General features: G+C 55.2%; 5 protein-coding genes across 5 annotated transcripts; 4 read left to right on the top strand and 1 right to left on the bottom strand.

Moving 5' to 3' along the window:
• Positions 1–993: 993 nt before the first annotated feature.
• Positions 994–2651, bottom strand: PG997_005319 (FAD-linked oxidoreductase afoF; the record flags this gene model as incomplete). The annotated part of the gene is made up of 4 exons (XM_066809634.1): positions 994–1872; positions 1933–2058; positions 2124–2331; positions 2395–2651. 4 exons carry the CDS (start codon positions 2649–2651, stop codon positions 994–996), a joined length of 1470 nt encoding a protein of 489 aa, XP_066673252.1.
• Positions 2652–6860: 4209 nt separating this feature from the next.
• PG997_005318 (uncharacterized protein) lies at positions 6861–8553 on the top strand (the record flags this gene model as incomplete). The annotated part of the gene is made up of 3 exons (XM_066809633.1): positions 6861–7781; positions 7880–8189; positions 8294–8553. The coding sequence occupies 3 exons, from the start codon at positions 6861–6863 to the stop codon at positions 8551–8553; spliced, it is 1491 nt and encodes a 496-aa protein (XP_066673251.1).
• A 2716-nt stretch (positions 8554–11269) lies between these two features.
• Positions 11270–12236, top strand: PG997_005317 (cyclin; the record flags this gene model as incomplete). Its single annotated transcript, XM_066809632.1, has 3 exons — positions 11270–11307; positions 11457–11804; positions 11849–12236. 3 exons carry the CDS (start codon positions 11270–11272, stop codon positions 12234–12236), a joined length of 774 nt encoding a protein of 257 aa, XP_066673250.1.
• Positions 12237–13862: 1626 nt separating this feature from the next.
• Positions 13863–14982, top strand: PG997_005316 (uncharacterized protein; the record flags this gene model as incomplete). Its single annotated transcript, XM_066809631.1, has 2 exons — positions 13863–14478; positions 14570–14982. 2 exons carry the CDS (start codon positions 13863–13865, stop codon positions 14980–14982), a joined length of 1029 nt encoding a protein of 342 aa, XP_066673249.1.
• A 1029-nt stretch (positions 14983–16011) lies between these two features.
• On the top strand, positions 16012–17190 carry PG997_005315 (uncharacterized protein; the record flags this gene model as incomplete). The annotated part of the gene is made up of 1 exon (XM_066809630.1): positions 16012–17190. The coding sequence occupies one exon, from the start codon at positions 16012–16014 to the stop codon at positions 17188–17190; it is 1179 nt and encodes a 392-aa protein (XP_066673248.1).
• Positions 17191–19177: the final 1987 nt, after the last annotated feature.

Raw genomic sequence — 19177 nt, 5'->3', positions numbered from 1 at the left:
TGTCGTCGCATGTAGGTGCCAATTGAATGGCGGCGGCAGCGGCGGCGACAGCACGCCGCGGCTGTACTGTCATGGTCCGGTGGCACGCGACGCGAAGAAGCAGCCGGCCCTCATGTGACGGAATGGCGGTGACGCAGAGCGACGGCCACTGATTTGTCGCGACAGTTAGCTTCTGGCTCGACCATTGTTATCAGTCTCGCGAAGACGCGCAGGCGGCCCAGGAAGCTGCCAGCTCGCGTCAACGCATTCCGACAGCCATCCTCTCGACTCGGATCAACTGATATCAGCCATAGTTGGCAATTAATCGGGCGGCGATTCGTCCATGAGAGAAGAGAGATGTGAGACGGGAGAGGTTGTCATACCAGTGATGACTGGTTCATAGTAGCAAACACTCTTTCGGTCTTGCAATGACAAGCCGAAATAGCCAGGCGGTCGTGACACAGACATGCCTCATGATCATCGAAACTCGGGTGACACAACAAGGCCGTCCGTGGCTAGCAATCAGAAACAAACTCAAGCTGCGAAACGACAGAGATGCAGATGCGTGCCTCATTCTCTAGTCCGAGCAAAAAGCATGCATGCCCGCCTGGCAGAGGAAGGGCACACACATGACAGCGAAAGCAATCAAACACGTCGTCCATTTAGAAACCAACCCCTTAAACTCACATGCCCAGCTAGCGACTCGATGAGTTTAGCTACCACCAATAGCTTTGCTTGAGCGACAAGGGGACATGCACGTACTAACGAACCGTGATGAGCTGAACTCAGTGCCTAGAAGTCTGATAGGTCAGGGCAGAACATTAGGTTAGGCGTTGATCATTGCTGTATTAGTCTAGCTAATTGGGCCATGCCGAGGGTATCAAAGTAAGACATCAATAAATAAGTCGTGCAATCGTAAGAATTGAAAGTTTTCAATCATTCCTGGCTTCCTTCGCTTCTCTCCCGTCAAGTTATCGTGAAGAAGCTGCGCCGTTGTTGTTACGTCAAAGACGGCTACAGCACGCGCAGCCGCTTGCTGCCCGCCGACGACTCCTGACGCGCATTAAGCGTCTGCGGCGCCACGCTCTGGGGGTTGTGGAACATGTCGCGGGGATCCCACTTGGACTTGATCTGCCCCAGGGCGCCCAGGTTGGGCCCCCAGTACGACTGCTGCGCGTTGGCGAGCTGCGGGTCGACGTAGCCCGGGTACGTTGTCAGGGTCTGCGGGACGGTGCCCTGGATGGTGTCGATGAGGCCGTTCATAAAGTCCTTGGTCGTCTTGGTCAGCGTCGGGATGCCGATGCCGTAGCCCTGGCAGAACATGACCTTGTCGCGGTGCGAGTACGCCGTCGCGTTCATCGGCACGTCGCTGATGGCCCCGCCGGTCGCGTCGAAGATGAGGAACCAGATCAGCGTGCCGCGGTCCTGGTCGTCGAGGTACTTCATCATCTTCGAGATGCCATCCTTGGACAAGAGCTCGTCGCTCTTGAACGCCAGGCTGCGGGCCGTGAAGGCGCTACGGATGTCCGACAAATACAAAGCCGCGTCCTGCGCCTGCTGAGTGAGTACGGCCAGCCAGTCGTCGATGACGACCGAGGTCTTGCCCTTGGGGATCTTGTCGGGGATGCCCGTCGCCTTGAACTCGTCCTCGGTGCCGTAGAAGGTCGCCGTGATGACGAGGCCGAGCTCGTGCATGACGATCTCGGTGCCGAAGCGGCGGTCCAGCTTCGGGTCGCCGACCAGGTCCTGCCACTGCTTGAAGACGTCGACCATGTCGGCGTGCTTTCCGAAGGTGAGCGAGAAGCTGTACTGCACCACGCTGCCGGGCTCGGGATGGGTCTTCATGACGAATTCGGTAATGACGCCATAGCTTGCGCCGGCGCCCTTCAGAGCCTATTCACGGAGTCAGTTTGGCCGGCGAAAGCGCGCTTCCTAATGCATGGTAGAACTTACGAAGAACAAGTCGGAGTTTTCCTTTTCGCTAGCACGCTGGATCTTGCCATCCGCAGTCACCACCTCGACCTCCATTACATGATCAAGACACGATCCCCACATGCGCGACGAGGGTCCAAGACCACCCTGAAAGAAGAAATAGTCAGTAACGTTCGTTGCACGTGCACTGGATGGACTGGAGGCCAACTCACGATTGTCGCATGTCCACCGATGCCTACGCCTGGGCACGTGCCATGAGCCATGGCCCGTTTACCATTCTCGTGGAGCCGGTCGGTGACATCACCGAGCTTCGTGCCCGCGCCGATGGTGGCGTACCAGGTGTTGGTGTCCATGGAGAAGTGCTGCATGTTCTTCAGGTCGATGACGAGCTCGCCGTCCTTGCCGCCGACACCGAAGTTGCTGTGGTACTCATATTAGCTACTTACTCAAGCGAGATCATCAAAGATGCAGGAGAAAACGTACGCATAGGAATGGCCGCCCGACTTGGCTTGCACCTGAACGTTATTCGAGGCGGCGCATTTGACGAAGCCGGCGACATCTTCGGCCGTGTTGGGCCGGGTCACGGCGGCAGGGTTCACGGGGATGTCGAGGTTGTAGCGGTTGACCCAGGCGATCTGGTAGAGTGGGGTGTCGGGATACGCGACGCAGCCGGCGCGGCCGTTGCAGACGTCGTTGAGGCACTGAGCCAATGGCGACGGCGAACTGTGTCCTTGGCCCATGATGGGTGGTGGGTGAGTGGGTGTTTGCTTCCGATCAAATCCTCCAAATATTTTCTAATGCTGTCGTTGTTGTTGTTGAGCTAATCTCAAATTCTCATAGATAGTTGTTGTCGAAAAGCGGGTTCGACCCAGGGAACGAACGAGTGGATAAGGGTAGGTAAAAAGGTCTCGGAAGTGGGCGAGAGGGAAACAACCGCCAACTCGGTGAAGATGGAACGGGGTCCTTCTTATTTAAGGCAGCGTCACTTGGTCGCACCGAGTGTCATGGGGAGGGAGGCACGGAGGCACGGAGGAGAGGGAGGCGGTTGCATTTAAGCAGACTTCGTATCCCGAGGAGGACGCCTGCATCATCATCCACCCATATCTGTACGGTGAGACTTACACCCAATCACCGTCATGGTCGAATGAGTCGGTGGGATGTGTTTTCGATATTCCCTGCCTTGGTTTTGGTGCTATTATCCATTATTTACAGTATGACGGGTAAATTGCCGATCGACGGCGGACCAGGGGGTCCAGAATCTTCAAGTGTTTGCCCAGGTCTGGCCAGAGCTCAACAAGCTTGAGGAGCCAGCAGCCAGGGCGGTGCAGGCAGGGCCCCGAAAGTGACATTACCCCGGTGTTTATTGCGATCGATGGTCAGTGGCATCCTTGGAAACGCTGGCAGAATGGGCAATGCTGTCGGGTCGCCTCTGCCAGCCTGCATTGCTGGACCAATCTGGAGGGCCGAACTCAAAGAATATTGACGTCGCCACCGGCTTAATTGGCTTGGTTATTCATGCCCCATTCCTTGTCGCTGGCCAGTAACCAGTCAAGTTGCATGGGAGGCAGCGCATTGAATTGTTCACCTTGGGTGTGTTGCAGCTGCGATCGTTCCATCGGCCATCGGAGGTCCTCTCTTCTTCAAGATACGGTGGTGGAGGACAGGGAAGGAGAGCAAGATATCCATCAACCATTCGGGCGCCTGGCGAACAAGCGTGCATTATTCGTTAATCAGCGTCAAACACATGTTTGTCGTCTAACGCGAGTTAGGGGTTCCACGATGGGCGCTCCACGCTTGGCAGGTCGTCATCCCAGGTGGCAGGTCAGCGACGTAATTGGGAGAGCTGGGCTGTGGGAAGCTGGGGTCGAAGAAGCCTTCCTTGCAAGACTTGATGGCTTCTAGCGTGGCCAGCAGCCAGTCACGTCGCAAGTTGTACGAGCCGTTGCACTATTCTGCAACACCAGAACGGTCGTGGCGGAAGCTGCACCAATCATTGGCGCTGGACTCGCTTTCTGTCCCCCTGTAGCCGGTTCACAGTCTACCGTAAAAAATACCCTTTCAACTGCCAATCTCGAGCCGTCTAAGACATTTCCACCACTCTATCTTACTTTTCTCTTCCTGATCAAGATTTAATTGCCACTCTCTCGATACAAGAGAGGACGTTCATGTTTGTCTTGATCGATGTCTGATAATTCCGGGTAGAACCCTATATAAATGCGCATAATCCCAGAACCTGGTTTTCTTGACAGGTTGGTGGGTTCTCCAGGTACTAGCCAAGCACTGGCGCTGGGCGCTTCCGAACTCCCTGCCACCAGAAAAAAAAGTTCACCCTCAACGGATATCTTGTCCCATCTGCCACTTACTTGTTCAATTTTCACCACATCACAAAAACATGAGACAGCCAGTGTATTCCCTTACCAAGAAGGAGCTGAAAAGCCAGGCGTTCGGGCGTTATCAAATCCCAAGCTGAGAATCGATAGATCGCGGAGCCTACGTGGGCTAGAGGCGCGTAGGTCCTCGACGTGGCAGTCCCTCTGGCCAACGGTGCTGAGGCCACTGCCCGCCCCGTGGTCCCGCCATGATATCATCGCCCAGCTCGTAAACGTAGCTGCGCCCGAGGCAACTGCATTGGTTTGCTTCTTTGCCCTTGAGAAAATCCCAGAGCACCCCAAGTCTACGCCATCAATGCGTTATCTCAAAAAGGCGACATCTGGAGAGGCTTGTGTCGCTGTGTGGCGCAAGGTCGGTTAAGCGCAAAGCGGTGAGTGCCAAGCGGTAGTGGGTTTAAACCGATCCATAGCCTCCCGAACCAACTTCGTTGCTACGCTTCGAATTGTTATCTCAAATGAGTTCAGAGATAGCAAGAAACTGGCATTTGACAAGACCGGAGGTCATCAAGGGCGATTTGTTCCATCATTGCTCAGCTGAATATTCGGGTCTGTCGGAGTTGATGCCATTTCTTTCTGGGTAGGATGAGTTGCCAGCTATTGGATGAGAGTGTAAGTCAGGATCACCCTTCCACCGAATCGCAATGAATTGCAGCCACAGTAATGCAGACATCCTGGAACATATCATATGAGCCTTGCCATCACTTGAGTAAGGTATGGAAGTACGGAGATAAGCAGTCTACCGGCACAACGGCTCAGAGCGTGAGGCTCTTGGTTCCGCTTCAGCTCCGGCTCCGTGCTTTTCCCAATGGAGCCGATCCTAAGCGCATCGTCGTCTTGTCATGTCACGAGTTACGTAAATGCCGACGTGCGCAAGAGCCAAATCATCTGCACATGACTGTTTACTTGCCAGTAGCTGCTTACTTGTCTCATGTTGACCTGGGAAAGATGAAGTTGTGATCTGCCAAGATCATCATTTGGACGACCCGAAAACTTGGGGGTTGGTGGGATGGCCTGCACCACTATCAAAGTCTAATAGGTCTCGAGCCAAACCCAAGGACCCCAAACAATGGTAGGATCGTGTGCTGCGGTTGTGGTAATATCCAACCCATGATGTTCCTGAGCTAATTGGCGAATAGGGGTTTGATACCCCAAGCGTGAATGGGATGTTGGGTTGCAGAAATAACCGTGATGGTGGTGTTGAATGGCATGTAATTATGTACCGTAGACCAGGATGCAGTTGCCGAGGAAGCTGCTACCCAATCAAGCGTTTCCCAAGTTCAACGCTTGCCTTGCCTGCTTGGTCACAAACCAACATGAATGTTGCAATTCAGATTTCAACGATTGAAGGGTGCAACACGAAGCGGCAGTTTGGCAGTCTATCAATATTCCACTTCCGAATCCCTTACCCGGCTCAACCCCGCTTGACAAACCTCGTGGTCCCAACTCCTGCAGGCGCCGACGTTGACGGACGAACACGCTGAGAATGAATGCACTGCTAGCAGCCGTGGAGGCTACCGGCATTACCTATCTGCTACTACCCCGCCAAAACATTGGGGTGCGAGTGCTACCCCACGCCCTAAACCACCGCCTCCAGCCCATCTCCTCACCAACACGATCCACTCTGGTCACAATCCACGACAGTTTGGGGTAAGGCGCAGATCCGCAGCCCCCGCTACTGCACCGGCGACTCGTAGCCCATGGTCCGCTGCCCTATCAGCGCCCGCGCCTGGCCGTCACGGTTCTTCTTTTAGCAGCGACATCGCGGCCGCGAGCGACGTAAGGGCGCGGTGGTGGCCGAGACATGACAGATTGTCACTACAGCCCGCGCCGCGGGGTAGTGGTGCTGGACTTGGTATTGGCCATGGTGCCAGGGGTGGCTTGCTTGCTTTGCTGAGCCATACACACTCACGCCCCGGATTAGCCCTACTACTGCCCCATCGGAGCTTATCGCTGCTGCTGCTGCTGCTCCTGCAGTGGGATGTGCACTGCTTCGGCCAGAACTGGGATAAACATGCCGGGCTCGGCTCTTCTCCTCCCTTTGACCATGCAGGTCCCCTCATACATCGCGGCTCATCTCGGTCCCTTCGGTTTAACAGACCTCCATCTCCTATACATACTCCTACTTATACATTTCCAACTCTATCACAATCTACCCGCCTTCCACGACGGAGCTACCTGAGATCTCGCGGGCCACGACAGGACTTCACATCATCCCTAGAACCCAAACCTAATAGTAGTCACCAGTATTTTTCTTCTTCCACCACACCACCCTACAATATGTATACGGCATCTTTTGCTTTCTTCGAGGCAATATGGGAGGCCGGCGTGACGCATTGCTTCGTCAACCTGGGCTCGGACCATCCTAGTATCATCGAGGCCATGGTAAAGGGGCAAAACGAGAAAGGCGGCCAGTTTCCCCGGATCATAACATGTCCCAATGAGGTAGATGCGCCTGCCCCCCTCCCTCTGTGGAACCCGACCCTTGTGCCCGTACCCGTCTCGTTCGAGTGACACACTAACGTCTTTATGTCTTTCTTCTGCGTATTGTAGATGGTAGCCATGTCCATGGCCGACGGCTACGCGCGTCTCACCGGGAAGCCGCAGGTCGTCATCGTGCACGTGGACGTCGGCACGCAGGGGCTGGGCGCCGCGGTGCACAACGCCAGCACGGGGCGGGCGCCCGTCCTGGTCTTCGCCGGCATGAGCCCCTTCACGCTCGAGGGCGAGATGCGCGGCTCCCGCACCGAGTACATCCACTGGATCCAGGACGTGCCCGACCAGAAGCAGATCATCGGCCAGTACTGCCGCTACTCGGCCGAGGTCAAGACCGGACGCAACATCAAGCAGATGGTCAACCGCGCCCTCCAGTTCGCCACCAGCGACCCCCAGGGACCCGTCTACCTCATCGGCGCGCGCGAGGTCATGGAGGAGGACATTGAGCCCTACCATCTCGAGCAGGGCGTCTGGGACCGCGTTGAGCTTGGTGGGCTCCCGTCCCGGGCGGTCAGCCAGATCGCCGAGGCGCTGGTATCGGCGAAGAAGCCCCTTCTCATCACGGGCTACTCGGGGCGCAACCACAAGGTCCCGCCGGCATTGGTGGAGCTCGCCAACACCGTCAAGGGACTGCGGGTGCTCGACACGGGCGGCAGCGACATGTGCTTCCCCGCCACACACCCGGGCTGGCTCGGCCTGCGCTTTGGCGTCGACGCCGAGATCCGCGAGGCCGACGTCATCGTGATCCTCGACTGCGATGTGCCCTGGATCCCGACGCAGTGCAAGCCCGCTGCGGATGCTCAAGTGTTCCACATCGACGTCGACCCGCTCAAGCAGATGATGCCGCTGTTCTACGTGCCCGCGCAGCACCGGTACCGCGCCGACGCCCTGACGTCGGTCGAGCAGGTGACGGCGCACCTCAAGTCGACGCCGGCGCTCAGCGCGCAGACCAACGGCGATGCCGCCGCCAAGACCTGGGATGCGCTCGTCGCGGCGCACGCGCATAAGCTCGAGGAGATCGCGGCGCGGACGAAGCCCACCGCGGAGGGGGCGTTTGGGACGGGATACCTGTGCCGGACGCTCAGGGGCTGGTGCCGCGCGACACCATCTGGGCGATCGAGGCCGTGACCAACACGGGCTTCGTGCACGACAACTTGCAGCCGGAGCTGCCGGGGTCGTGGATCAACTGCGGCGGCGGCGGGCTGGGCTGGTCGGGCGGGGGCGCGCTGGGGCTCAAGCTGGCGAGCGATGCGCTCGCGGGCGGGCAGGGGAAGGGCCAGTTCGTGGTGCAGATTGTGGGGGACGGGACGTTTTTGTTCAGTGTGCCGGGGAGCGTGTATTGGATTTCTAGGCGGTATGGGATTCCGGTTTTGACTATTGTGTTGAACAACAAAGGTACATATCTCTCTCCCTCTCTCATTCCTTCTTCAACTTCTCCTTCCCAAGCTACGACCCCAAGCTACGACGGACGCTAACACTAGCCTCTGCGCAACTCACAGGCTGGAACGCGCCCCGGAAGTCCATGATGCTGGTGCACCCCGAGGGCCTGGGCTCCAAGGCGACCAACGAGGAGATCAACATCTCGTTCGACCCGGTGCCGGACTTTTCGGGCATCGCCAAGGCGGCGGCGGGCGGGGAGCTGTTCGCGGCCAAGGTCGAGAAGACGGAGGAGCTGGAGGGGGTGCTGAAGCAGGCGATCGAGGCGGTCCGGGGCGGGACGAGTGCGGTGCTGGATTGTAAGGTGGTTTCGGGGTGCTGAGGTGGGCTGTGGGGGATTGGATACCTTCATACCTATTTGAATAACTGGGATAGTACTGCATTGCTAGCTGGTATATATACAGAATGTCTTTTGAGTATACGGGAGTGCCTGTTTCCTGGCTACGATAAGATTTACACACGCAATCCCAGGGAAGAAACCCTCATGGCTTTGCAACTACAACTGAGTTACCAGGTCACTTTACAATGAGAAGGACTAATGTTGGACCCTCATCCCGTTACTGGCAATCGAAACCTCTGACGCTGTTTTGTGGGTGCGACAGTTCAAGATGTAGAAGCTTTTCATTCATTGCCAAATATGTTAAAATCATCATGTCTTTCTGTTTTTGTCATTTCGCGGTATTTCAATAGTTGGTTGCTACGTGGGCTGCACAAGGCTTTGGAAGGCCTCTAGATAAGTAGACACGCATTCATCATATCGTCGCGGCTGTGATAAGGAAATGCTACAATAATTTGCACTTCTTAAAAACCAATAGCAACTAGTTTTATATCGGCGAATTCATTGTACCTTCCAGCACTAGTGGTTTAGTGGTAAAATCCATCGTTGCCATCGATGGGCCCCGCGTTCGATTCGCGGCTAGTGCAGCACGAGTGTTTGCCTTTTTGCTTCTTTGGGAGACGGAGCCCAGATACATTTTTGGCATGCAGAAAAAAGGTACATATGGCTTCTCACTTTTCTAATTCGGAATCTTATTGTATATTACGGGTTTAAATATCCGTGAGAAGCATTGCTGAGGTCCAGCGCCTCGAGCCTGGATGGAATTTAATCTAGATATTGGCCAGGGACTATTGCCGGCCCAAGCACAATCAGACGTTGTGCTGACTTTCCGTCCACCACCAATGAAAACATCCCTCACCACAATTGCAATTCCGATATGTCCTCTAGCCCAGCTAAGACGAAGACCCCTGGGCTGTCAGATACTAGATTGGGCTGCAGTGGTGGATATTGGTCGCGGTCACGAGCCCTTCAAATCTGCAGGCGCTTGTCCCGTATTGACTTGGCTAGAGGGAAGGCCCAAGGGGACCCTGAAAGTCGAGGGCCGCCGGCCAGGGATCCCGAGATTTGGGGGAATTGGGGGTTTCTTTTTCCCGTCTTTCTCAAGAGCCCATGTTTGCCAATGTTATTTTTCTGGGGTAAGTCCGCATGTGCTTATGTAGATCCGCTTATTATCTCGAGATTGCTGAATCGAAAGAGACTCGAATGTTTTCTGCATTGGTAGACGTTTGCCTAGGTAAGTACATGGCAAATACAGTGGTGCTGTTTCGTGATACCTCAAGTCCAACAGCTAGCTAGGCAAACAACAGTCCAGGCCAGCAAGTCAGATAGCTACAAGCCCGCAGGTGACCGAGAGAGTCTAGATCACTGGACTGATGGCGGGGTACACTGTCGATCCCACGCAAGTTGCAAGTGCCTGATCTAAGCGATCCGAACAAAACAAATGCAAAGGCGCCCGGGACGCTTCTCCCGCCTCGCTATTAGCCAGCGGGCATTGGCCATGCGTTTTACAGGTGCTTGCTTGGTGCCAGTGGCCTGCTGGGCCTGCTGCACGCGCGCACGCATCCATCCACTAAATCCATTAATCGAGCCCTCGAGCCCTCCACTATCCCGCGCTGCCCAGCTTTCTTGCTCTCCTTCTTTCCGTCCAGGCGACCCGATCCGAAAAAGAAAGATGGTATGGTACGATGCAAGTAGGCCATAAAGAACGGCGTGCAGCAACAAGCTCCATCCATATAATGCACTCTCCCCAATAGCGACCTGAGGTATTATGAGTCTTCTCGATCGATTTCTGATCCCATCTGGCAGGCGGAACTGCGAACCATGACTCGTCCCCATCTCGTCTGGTCCCCCTTCTGGTCCCCGGTCTTTGTCCTCCAGTCCTCCTCCAATCCTCCAGGCCATCTCCTTCTGCTACCCCTCACTTCTAATGAGATGAAGGCAACCCGACCCGCCGAGAGCTCATCCCACGCCTACGCATGCTGAACATCCCACATTGGCACCACCTGCATCACTTGCACCACCCGAGCAACAGAAACATTAAAAGCAGGGAGGCAAAGACAGCAGAGAGAGGCAAAAACTACAACGTAACAGAAACCTCGCTCCTGATCGATCGCTTTTGTGATACACAAACAACACTGCGCCCTACCTATTGCGACTTACCCATCGACACACGTATTTAGGCGCCAATTTCCCCCTTCCTGTTCCTTCCCGCGCCCCTCCAATCTATCCTGCCCACTGTACTCCTCTTCGTACCCGTTGTATGTTTGCGTAGTGTGTGCGCGCGCGTGTGTGCAACTTCGGACGACCGTGACGTGGGGGAAATAATCATGTGCTTTGTTCTACATGATCTTGATATGAGGCTCGTCGCGCACCCCAGGCCTCAGTCGCTACGGTAGCCACTCTTGACTTGACGACGACGAAAACGAAACGAGACGAAAACCCACCCACTTTACCCTAGGGTCCCGCGCCAACGTCGATCGACTTTTTTTTATTCGCCTCCCTCTCGAACCCCGACCTAATAAATTCGGAACGAAAAGTATTGATGGAAGGCGAGCATTGCAAAGGGATTCAACAATCAAGACGATTTTAGCGAGAAGCGAATTATCCCGATAGATACATATCGAGTCCAACTGCCGGTAACAGGCAGGTTGGCGAACAACACAACATACTCCCGAAAACGACTGCGCCTGATACAGGCGTCATGTCCAACGACAATGCGCCCGGAGACGCTCTAGGCCCGTCCGAAGAACCCCCAAAGAAGCGACGCCGACCTCCCCGCCGCCGGCGCCCATACCCTCCGACGACCCGCGACTGATCGGCCAGGCGCGCACGCCGCCGCCCCTGCACCATGCCCCGAGCATCTCGTCGCAGGACCTGTTCAAGCTCAGCCCGATCGCGGCCCTCAAGCTGCTCTCGGGTGGCATCGAGGCCCTGGTGCGCGTGACCGGCGACATACCCCCGACGCCGCCGCCGACGAGCCCCACGATCCCCCACATGCGCGGCTTCGCTAAGGAAAAGGCCGACATCGTGCGCGTGCATTCCGAGAGGAGCCTGTTGCGGCTACAGCAGCAAGCCCAGGCGCAAGATCAAGCAGCAGCAGCGGCCGCCGCCGCCGCTGCCGCCAAGGCCTCCACCACGACATCGCCCTTCTTCTCACCCCAAGCCCCCATCGACGGCGTCAAGCTACGACACACGCCCACCTCGCCCCGCCGCCGCCCGCGACCCCTGAGCCCTACGTCGTCATCGGCGCCAACTCGCAGCCGCTGAACCTGCAGCACAGCGCCATCACGCGCAAGTTCTACAGCAAAGCCCCGCCGCCGATCAGCATCGAGGACTACCTACTACGAATGCACCGCTTCTGCCCCATGAGCACGGCCGTGTATCTCGCGACGTCCCTGTACATTTTCCGGCTGGCCGTCGACGAGCGCGCCATCCCCGTGACGCGCCGCAACTGCCACCGTTTGTTACTGGCGGGCCTGCGCGTCGCCATGAAGGCGCTCGAGGACCTGTCGTACCCGCACGCCAAGGTCGCGCGGGTGGGGGGCGTCAGCGAGGTCGAGCTGGCGCGGCTCGAGATTAGTTTTTGCTTTCTGGCCGGGTTCGAGCTCGTCGTGGGGAGGAGACGTTGCGGAGGCATTGGGAGGACCTGCGGGACGGGCAGGCGATGAGCAGCGGTAATAACAGTGCGCGCGCTGGTGGGGGCGGTGGTGGTATGGGGAGATTGGGCGCGTGCCGGTGCTCAAGCTGGAGCATCGGAGGAGGGAGGTTTCGGTTGACAGTACCGCTGCTTAGGAAGGCGGGGATGATGGGGAGGAACGACGACTTCCTGGAGAGTACCGACAACCTCCTGCATGACGAAGCACGGCAACGTCATTATATTACATGTGTCTCGGACGAAGAAGTACCGAGCATATATAAGGTTCGTGGAGACGAGTCCCGGCCTGCTGGCCGACTCGGCAAGATCATATATTCAGCCGCAACACCATGCGTACTGTACCCCCGCCTCGGTGGGCGTTGGTCGAACAGGATTGGGACGAGAGACTTCGTCATCTCTGGCAATGATCAGGGACAAAACCTATACTATGAGGGTTTACTGGGACGGGCTATCAAGGGCATTTTCATTTGCGTATCGAGCAAGCATTGGGAGGATCTAGCGTCATTGTTATATTGTTCACGTGGTATGAATGGATGAAGGCCCAAAGCATGTCAGCGATCAGTGTTACCTGTTTCGTTTAGTCTCTCTTCTCCCATCAGCAGGTGTCCAGGAGAATGAAGGAGGGAGTGCTGTCGGCGGTTTTGTTATATGGTGGGCAGCAAACACACGGCTTGTTTGGAGTGGATACGGACGATGACGATGGGCCAAAGGCGTGAACGAAGAAAAGAAGAGGCGGAGAATGACTGCAAACGCACAGTAGCGGAGATACCTATTGTCGAAAAAAGGATAGCGAGCGAGAAACATTGAAGGACGGCGGCATGGGCTGGAATACGTTTACTTTTTCTCTTTCTTTCTTTTTTCTTTCGCGTACACATGATACCCGTTCACACGACACTTTCCAGTAGTAGTAGCTTTTTCAATCCTTTCCACGTTTTTCACTCTATTCGTTTCGTTTGTTTTGACTGGGCCCTCTCGCAGAGGCTTGGAGAGTGCGCTGGTGGTTGAAAGAGAAGATACAGAGCATATCTAGCGACGATGAACCTTGGCTGGCAGAAAGGGGGTTTGTTTTTGGGTGAGGGGGAATGATGTAACTTGCGTCTAGCCCTGTTGTTGAGTCTGTGAGTGGGCGTTGAGGTAATGGAAGCAATACATGGGATATCACGCTGCTCGTCTCTGCACTGCTCCCCCGTCGAAACTTCTTGCATTGACTCATCGAGGGATCTTGGTGTTCATCGTCCGGTCTTCTCTTCGTGTTGCATGAAATAATCCAGAGTCGTCGGAGTACATACCGTCTTCTATTTTCTGGATACAGACACGTCAGAAGCGGGCGTTTGTTTGGTTCTCAACCAAAAGAGTTGCGAACCTAAATCCTGGTATGACTATAACTTGAGAACGACGGTTACACGTCATACCTCCTAATGTTTAGTATATAACCGTCGCATGTAACGTGAATAATCAAACTGCGGGCATAGAATCAGAGTAGTCGAAAGTCCTCCATCACACTTTGGTTTCTACTCACCACTATTTCTTCTTGTTCTTGGTCTTCTCCTCCTCCTCAGTCGGACGCCACTCAATGTAGGAAAACAACACATCAAACACAATCACATACCTAACAAAAGATTGATTGACGAGTGGAATGATGTCGCCGGAAACTGCACCATCTCCTAAAATTAACAGCCTCAGCGAGATGGCCCCTTTGTCCATCGCACCTCAGGCCTTTCCCCAATTCTCCCGATTCCCTGCGGAGATACAAATTTTGATTTGGGAGCAATACATCCAAATCGAGAGAGACAACCGAGTTGTGTTTGTTGTCTACTATAGTGGCATAAGCGATGATGAATGGTATGAACTTTACAAAGCCAATATACCAGCACCTCAAGGATTGCGCATCTTACCTTCCAGGTGCCTCGTCAGCCCTCTCCTCTCGATCAGTAGCCAGTCTCGCGCCGTGGCTCTAGGGCACTACCGGACGCGCATCGAGCTCTTTGAGCAGGAATCGCCCTTCTATTACGATCTTGCGGGCGACGATAGGGAGCCCAAAGAAACCAGGGCGCGAGAAGCGCGGAAGGACTCGTGGGTCAGGCCGTACCCCGAGCGCGACTTGGAATGGTCACCGAGAGAAAGGCGGAACTGTATATTTCCCAAGCACCCGGAGTGGTACAAGCGCGTGATAAGGGTCAATGACCTAGACCACATGACCACATCCGCGGCGTCAGATGTATGGAACGAAGAACGGGTCGACCCGGCGGCCCATCGTGGCTGCGTCTACCTGGATCTGGCGACCGATCGCTTCTTAGATTGGTGTTGCGGTGAACCCCCCGAGTTTAAAGGCCTATGGCCTACGAGCACTGTCCGATGCCTTGTTGGATTTCAAGTACCACGGGACCCCGTTCGACCTCAAGGACATTCTGGCGCGCCGCCGCCCTGCCCCATTGCAGCACTTCTCGGAAGGCCTATCTGATGACTTCCTCGACAAGGTACGCCACTTGGTGTTCGCCGACAACCCTGATGGGAGAAGGACCAAAGACGGGCGCGCCCTGGTCGAGCCCAGACCCTTTCGCAAACTCTGCCCCAAGGCCCTGGGTCCGGAGGGCACTATATGGAGCTTCCCCATCTCGGACGACATGTTTAGGACCATCAACGATGATATCGACAACAATGGCGCCGAGCACCTTCAGATCCGGCAGGTCAAGACGGAATTCGTATCGGCTTCAGAGCATTTCTACGAAGAAGCAATTGCGCTAGATCCTTGGAGCTGAGGGACGAATCGAGGCCGTTTTGTCTGTCAACTATTTCTGCTGCTCTAGGAGCTCACTCCCTCCAATTCGCTGTCGTGTTCCCAACCGAGACTTGGATTGGTGCAAGCCATAGGTACTTACTCCCACGGGCAAGCCAACACGACAGGGAATTTTATTGGCCGACGGGAACCTGGTTATCCTCCCATCGTGGCGACATGGGAAAGAGCACATACATGCTGTCTACTAACTTGGTCCGCGGCTTCACCTGGGACGTTTTCCCTCCGCTACGACGCTTGGTAAATCGGTGAAAGACTTGCGCCCCCAAAGCATGGACTACTTAGAAGATCTAGAGAAGGGGCGAGGGGTTGGGTAGCATATTTGAGTATCTAGAGGCGTACTTATTGAACACAAACAAATTAAGCAATACTCTTATCATGTGAAACTAATTCAGTCATGATTCGCCTACGGCCTAACATCTCGTGATGCTAGTCCCCACGGCTTGCCAATGACTTCATCTCCTTCGTTACACGTAATCTTCCACGTCTCCGTGAACAATGCGTATAATCATGGTGGGGTGGGTGATACTTCTATTTGCATAAATTCACTCTACAAACTAGCGAAGATGGCAACCAGGCTCGTTTGCGGAAAAGCCGAATGGCATATCTGATTGGACCCAAACCCGTTGCTGTCTTGGGATAACAAAACGATTGCCGCTGTGAATATTTCCTCTTCACGTGGGTGAATCAAAGTTAAAAAAGACAACCGTTGGCGTAGATATGGGTCAGTCTGGCAGTTTCGCATCGGTTTCGATCCATGTTTCTCCGCATTGGAAATGCTTTTTCAATGGCACAATGTTAAAATTCAATATGTATATATCCTAGAGCGCTGAACTCATGCCTTGAAACGTAGCTTTTCCTCCTCATTAAACTGTCAACGAGCCAAGAGGACTATTCATAACCCTCGCCAACACCCGCCCAGTCACACCTACAAGCCGTTATATACGATATCGCCAGTGGACTACAATATTTCAGCCAGCAATAATTATTCACAATGGCCGCACCAACGTTCCCGTACTTCCCACGCCTCCCAGCAGAGCTCCAGATCATGGTCTGGAAGGAATTCGCCCACGCCGAAGCCTCCAGCCGCGCCGTCGTCGTGCACACAACGCAAGAAATCGACGAGGACGGCGAGCGGCGCCGCGCGACGCTGCACTTCTTGCCGCTCAAGCGGCTCATCAGTCCCCTCCTGACTGTCAACGTCCAGTCCCGCGCCGTGGCGCTGCGGCACTACAAGACGCGCATCAACCTGTTCGAGCTGCCCGCCCCGGTGCCGTCGATCCTCCCCTTCTGGCTGGACGACGCCGAGGACCTCCAGGGCCCCCGGAGCTGGTCGCAGTGCCGGTTCCCCTCCCGGCCCATCTGGGGCCCCGAGCAGGACTGGGCCACGCACACGGAGCTCCTCATCTGCCGGCGGGCGAGCGACCTCGTCGAATACGCGGGCACCGAGGCGGAGATGATGGCGGCGGAGAGTAATAATAGTAGTGGGGTGTACCAGCCCCGCGGCTGCGTCTACCTCGACCTCGAGAGCGACCGCTTCCTGTTCTTCGACCAGTGGGCCTGGGCCCCCTGGGTCCAGCAGAGCTACGGGCTGCGCGCCCTGTCGGTGGACGCGTTCGGCGCGCTCAAGTACCAGCGGGTCCCGCTCGACCACGCCGACCTGAAACGGATTCTGGACCGGCGACCGCCGGTGCTGCGGAACACGTCGGCCGCGCTGTCGGGGGATGTGTTGGGGCGGATCCGCAATCTGGTCTTTGAGGACTTTCGGACCTCCTCGGAGGATGAGGAGGAAGATTATATGGAGGGAGTGCAGGGGTTGGGGAGAGGAGGAGTCTGGGTGGGCGGGAACGGCACAGCGGCCGCGTACTACGACGACAGCTACGGCAAGGCCTCGCCGGCGCTGCGGAACACGCTGCCGCGGGCGTTTTCGGCGGACGGGTGGTTGGGCGGGTTTGTTCTAAACGAGGAGATGCAGCGCTGCTTCTTTGACGATATCGAGGATAAGGGGCCGGAGCACCTCGATATCCGGAAGGCGAAGCTGGTGCGGGGGCCGGGCGACGAGGAGGGCGAGGCGGGGTGGCTGGATTGGGACGAGGAGGACGGGGATGATTGGTATGGCAGCGAGGATGAGGATGAATATGATCTGGAGGAGCATATGATATGGTGGGTCTAGGTGATGTCGAAGAAGACATTCTGATGTCTAGGGGGGGTCAGCATCACGATGGGCAATCTATTTGGTTCAGCACTAAGCTTCTCTTGCTTGGGATTCCTTTCTTTAATTCCAGCCAAGAGCCCCTGCTGCTTAGACCCTGGCAAAGAGCCGGGGAACTGCTCCAAGCAGAGAATCAAATACGTTCGCAAGCATTCTTTACAGTCAGAGGTGAGCCAGCGCAGGGCATGTGTACCCGGGAATTCTGCCGAGTAAGGCCCTCGACAGGTTGGTGAAATCGAGGAGGGGATAAGGTACGGCTTGACTGAGGAAAGGTTATTGTTACGATGAGTGAGTAGTCACTTGGGAAACTATTCCCAGAAGGATAATATTTATTGAAGACAACAACCCAGCTCCCAGGATCCTTCTATTTCTCTCATACTTAAGAACAACTGCTGCCCACAATAAGCAGCAGCCTTACGAATCACTGACTTAAAGGCGTTGCCCGATCTGGTAACAACATTTCCCCTCTTCAAGTCCCAAAAGCCCGTTTGACCTTTTCTAGCCTATGTATCATCAGACCTGAATCGACTTTTTTGCTTCTCTGCCATTTCACGCTCGGTTAATGCAGCCTTGTCGTTATTCATAGTGAGATATAGGCTCTTTCGTTTCGCTCTTAAGCACATCTGCATCTCTGGCCTGACAGGCGTCGCAAAATTTAATCACATCATCTTCGTTCCCTGAGTGGCGCAGTTTTCCCGCCTCCCTAACGAGGTCCAGACGGTGGTCTGGAAAGAGTTCGTCAAGTCAGAAGCCGCAGATCGCATCCTCCCTATCAACGTATCCTGCAGCAACTCCAACGACCCGAATGTGTTCCCTGACGCGCATGAGACCGTTGAGGAGGAGGTCTAAGCACAAGAAGGCGTCACGGGCCGCATGGACTACCGCGGCTGCGTCTACCTCGACCTTGTCACTAACCCGAGGAGGAAGGCGTCAGTACTATGAACACGCCGGGAGAACACCTTTACGCTACCCGGGTCCGGATTTCGGCCTTCTGGGCGCGCACCCTCCCCGGCGCTTTCGGGGCGACGCCCCTCATTGACGACGTGGGGGTTCTGGGTCAATAACGAGATGCACCGCGCCTTCTTCGACGACGTGGGGGAGTAAGGCCCGGGACCTTTATGTATTGAGGAGACTGTGAAGAGGAGCATCGGCTCGGGTCCAGATGACTGGAAGTTGGTCTGGGGTTGAGGCGGTGGTGGTAGCAATGGAAGCAATGGTGGAGGTAACGGTGGTAGCGGCAACAACGATAATGACAACGTTCCAAGCTTTTTACCCCTGAGACCCCCTTATTCTAAAGCAACAAGCAAGGCGAGATCTCAATACATCTCATGGGCGCTCTCAAGGACACTCTGGCTTGCTCAAAAGCTGCCTTGCATTCCATAGATGAATAGTACAGCTCAAGATCAGCAATTACGGGAATTAGGATTTTATGCTGGGGTGTACTTGGTAGTGATAATATTGCTTACCTTCGTATCACATGTGATTATTAAAGAAATCAACCCCCCTCCTCTTGGATGTAACTACTGCCGGCAACGTGCAAAGAAGAAGAAATATAGACTGACGTGGTTTCACAATGACGCAACGCGGGATGTTGCTACCCATTTTGCTTTTTCTGTACCACATCAATGTCAGTAAAGTTTCATTAACAGCAAGTGTGACGTTGCATGCATTTGCGCATTTGCTCAGACCGGGAACTTTAAACTTCAGCCGCAGACGAGGGGGCCTCGGACACCTGCGGGTTGGGATTGATTGAAATGCCCCATGTCAACAACCCCAACGTCCTCAGATTTGGAGATGCACCTTCGAAAACATTCAACTGAATTGTACATATCAATGAGATAGTGTTGCAGCGCACGAGGTATCTCTGATTTGTTTCTCACAGCTACAAGATACCAGTGTCGGCTACATCTCACGTCCTGATCTTTGGGGACTCGCAGGTCGTGGTACC

This window comes from Apiospora hydei (assembly GCF_038363865.1).
Source record: "Apiospora hydei strain CBS 114990 chromosome Unknown utg000004l_segment0_segment0, whole genome shotgun sequence".
Lineage (NCBI taxonomy): Eukaryota > Fungi > Ascomycota > Sordariomycetes > Amphisphaeriales > Apiosporaceae > Apiospora > Apiospora hydei.
The sequence above is the reverse complement of the archived record's forward strand: the minus strand, read 5'-3'. Positions and strand labels throughout refer to the sequence as shown.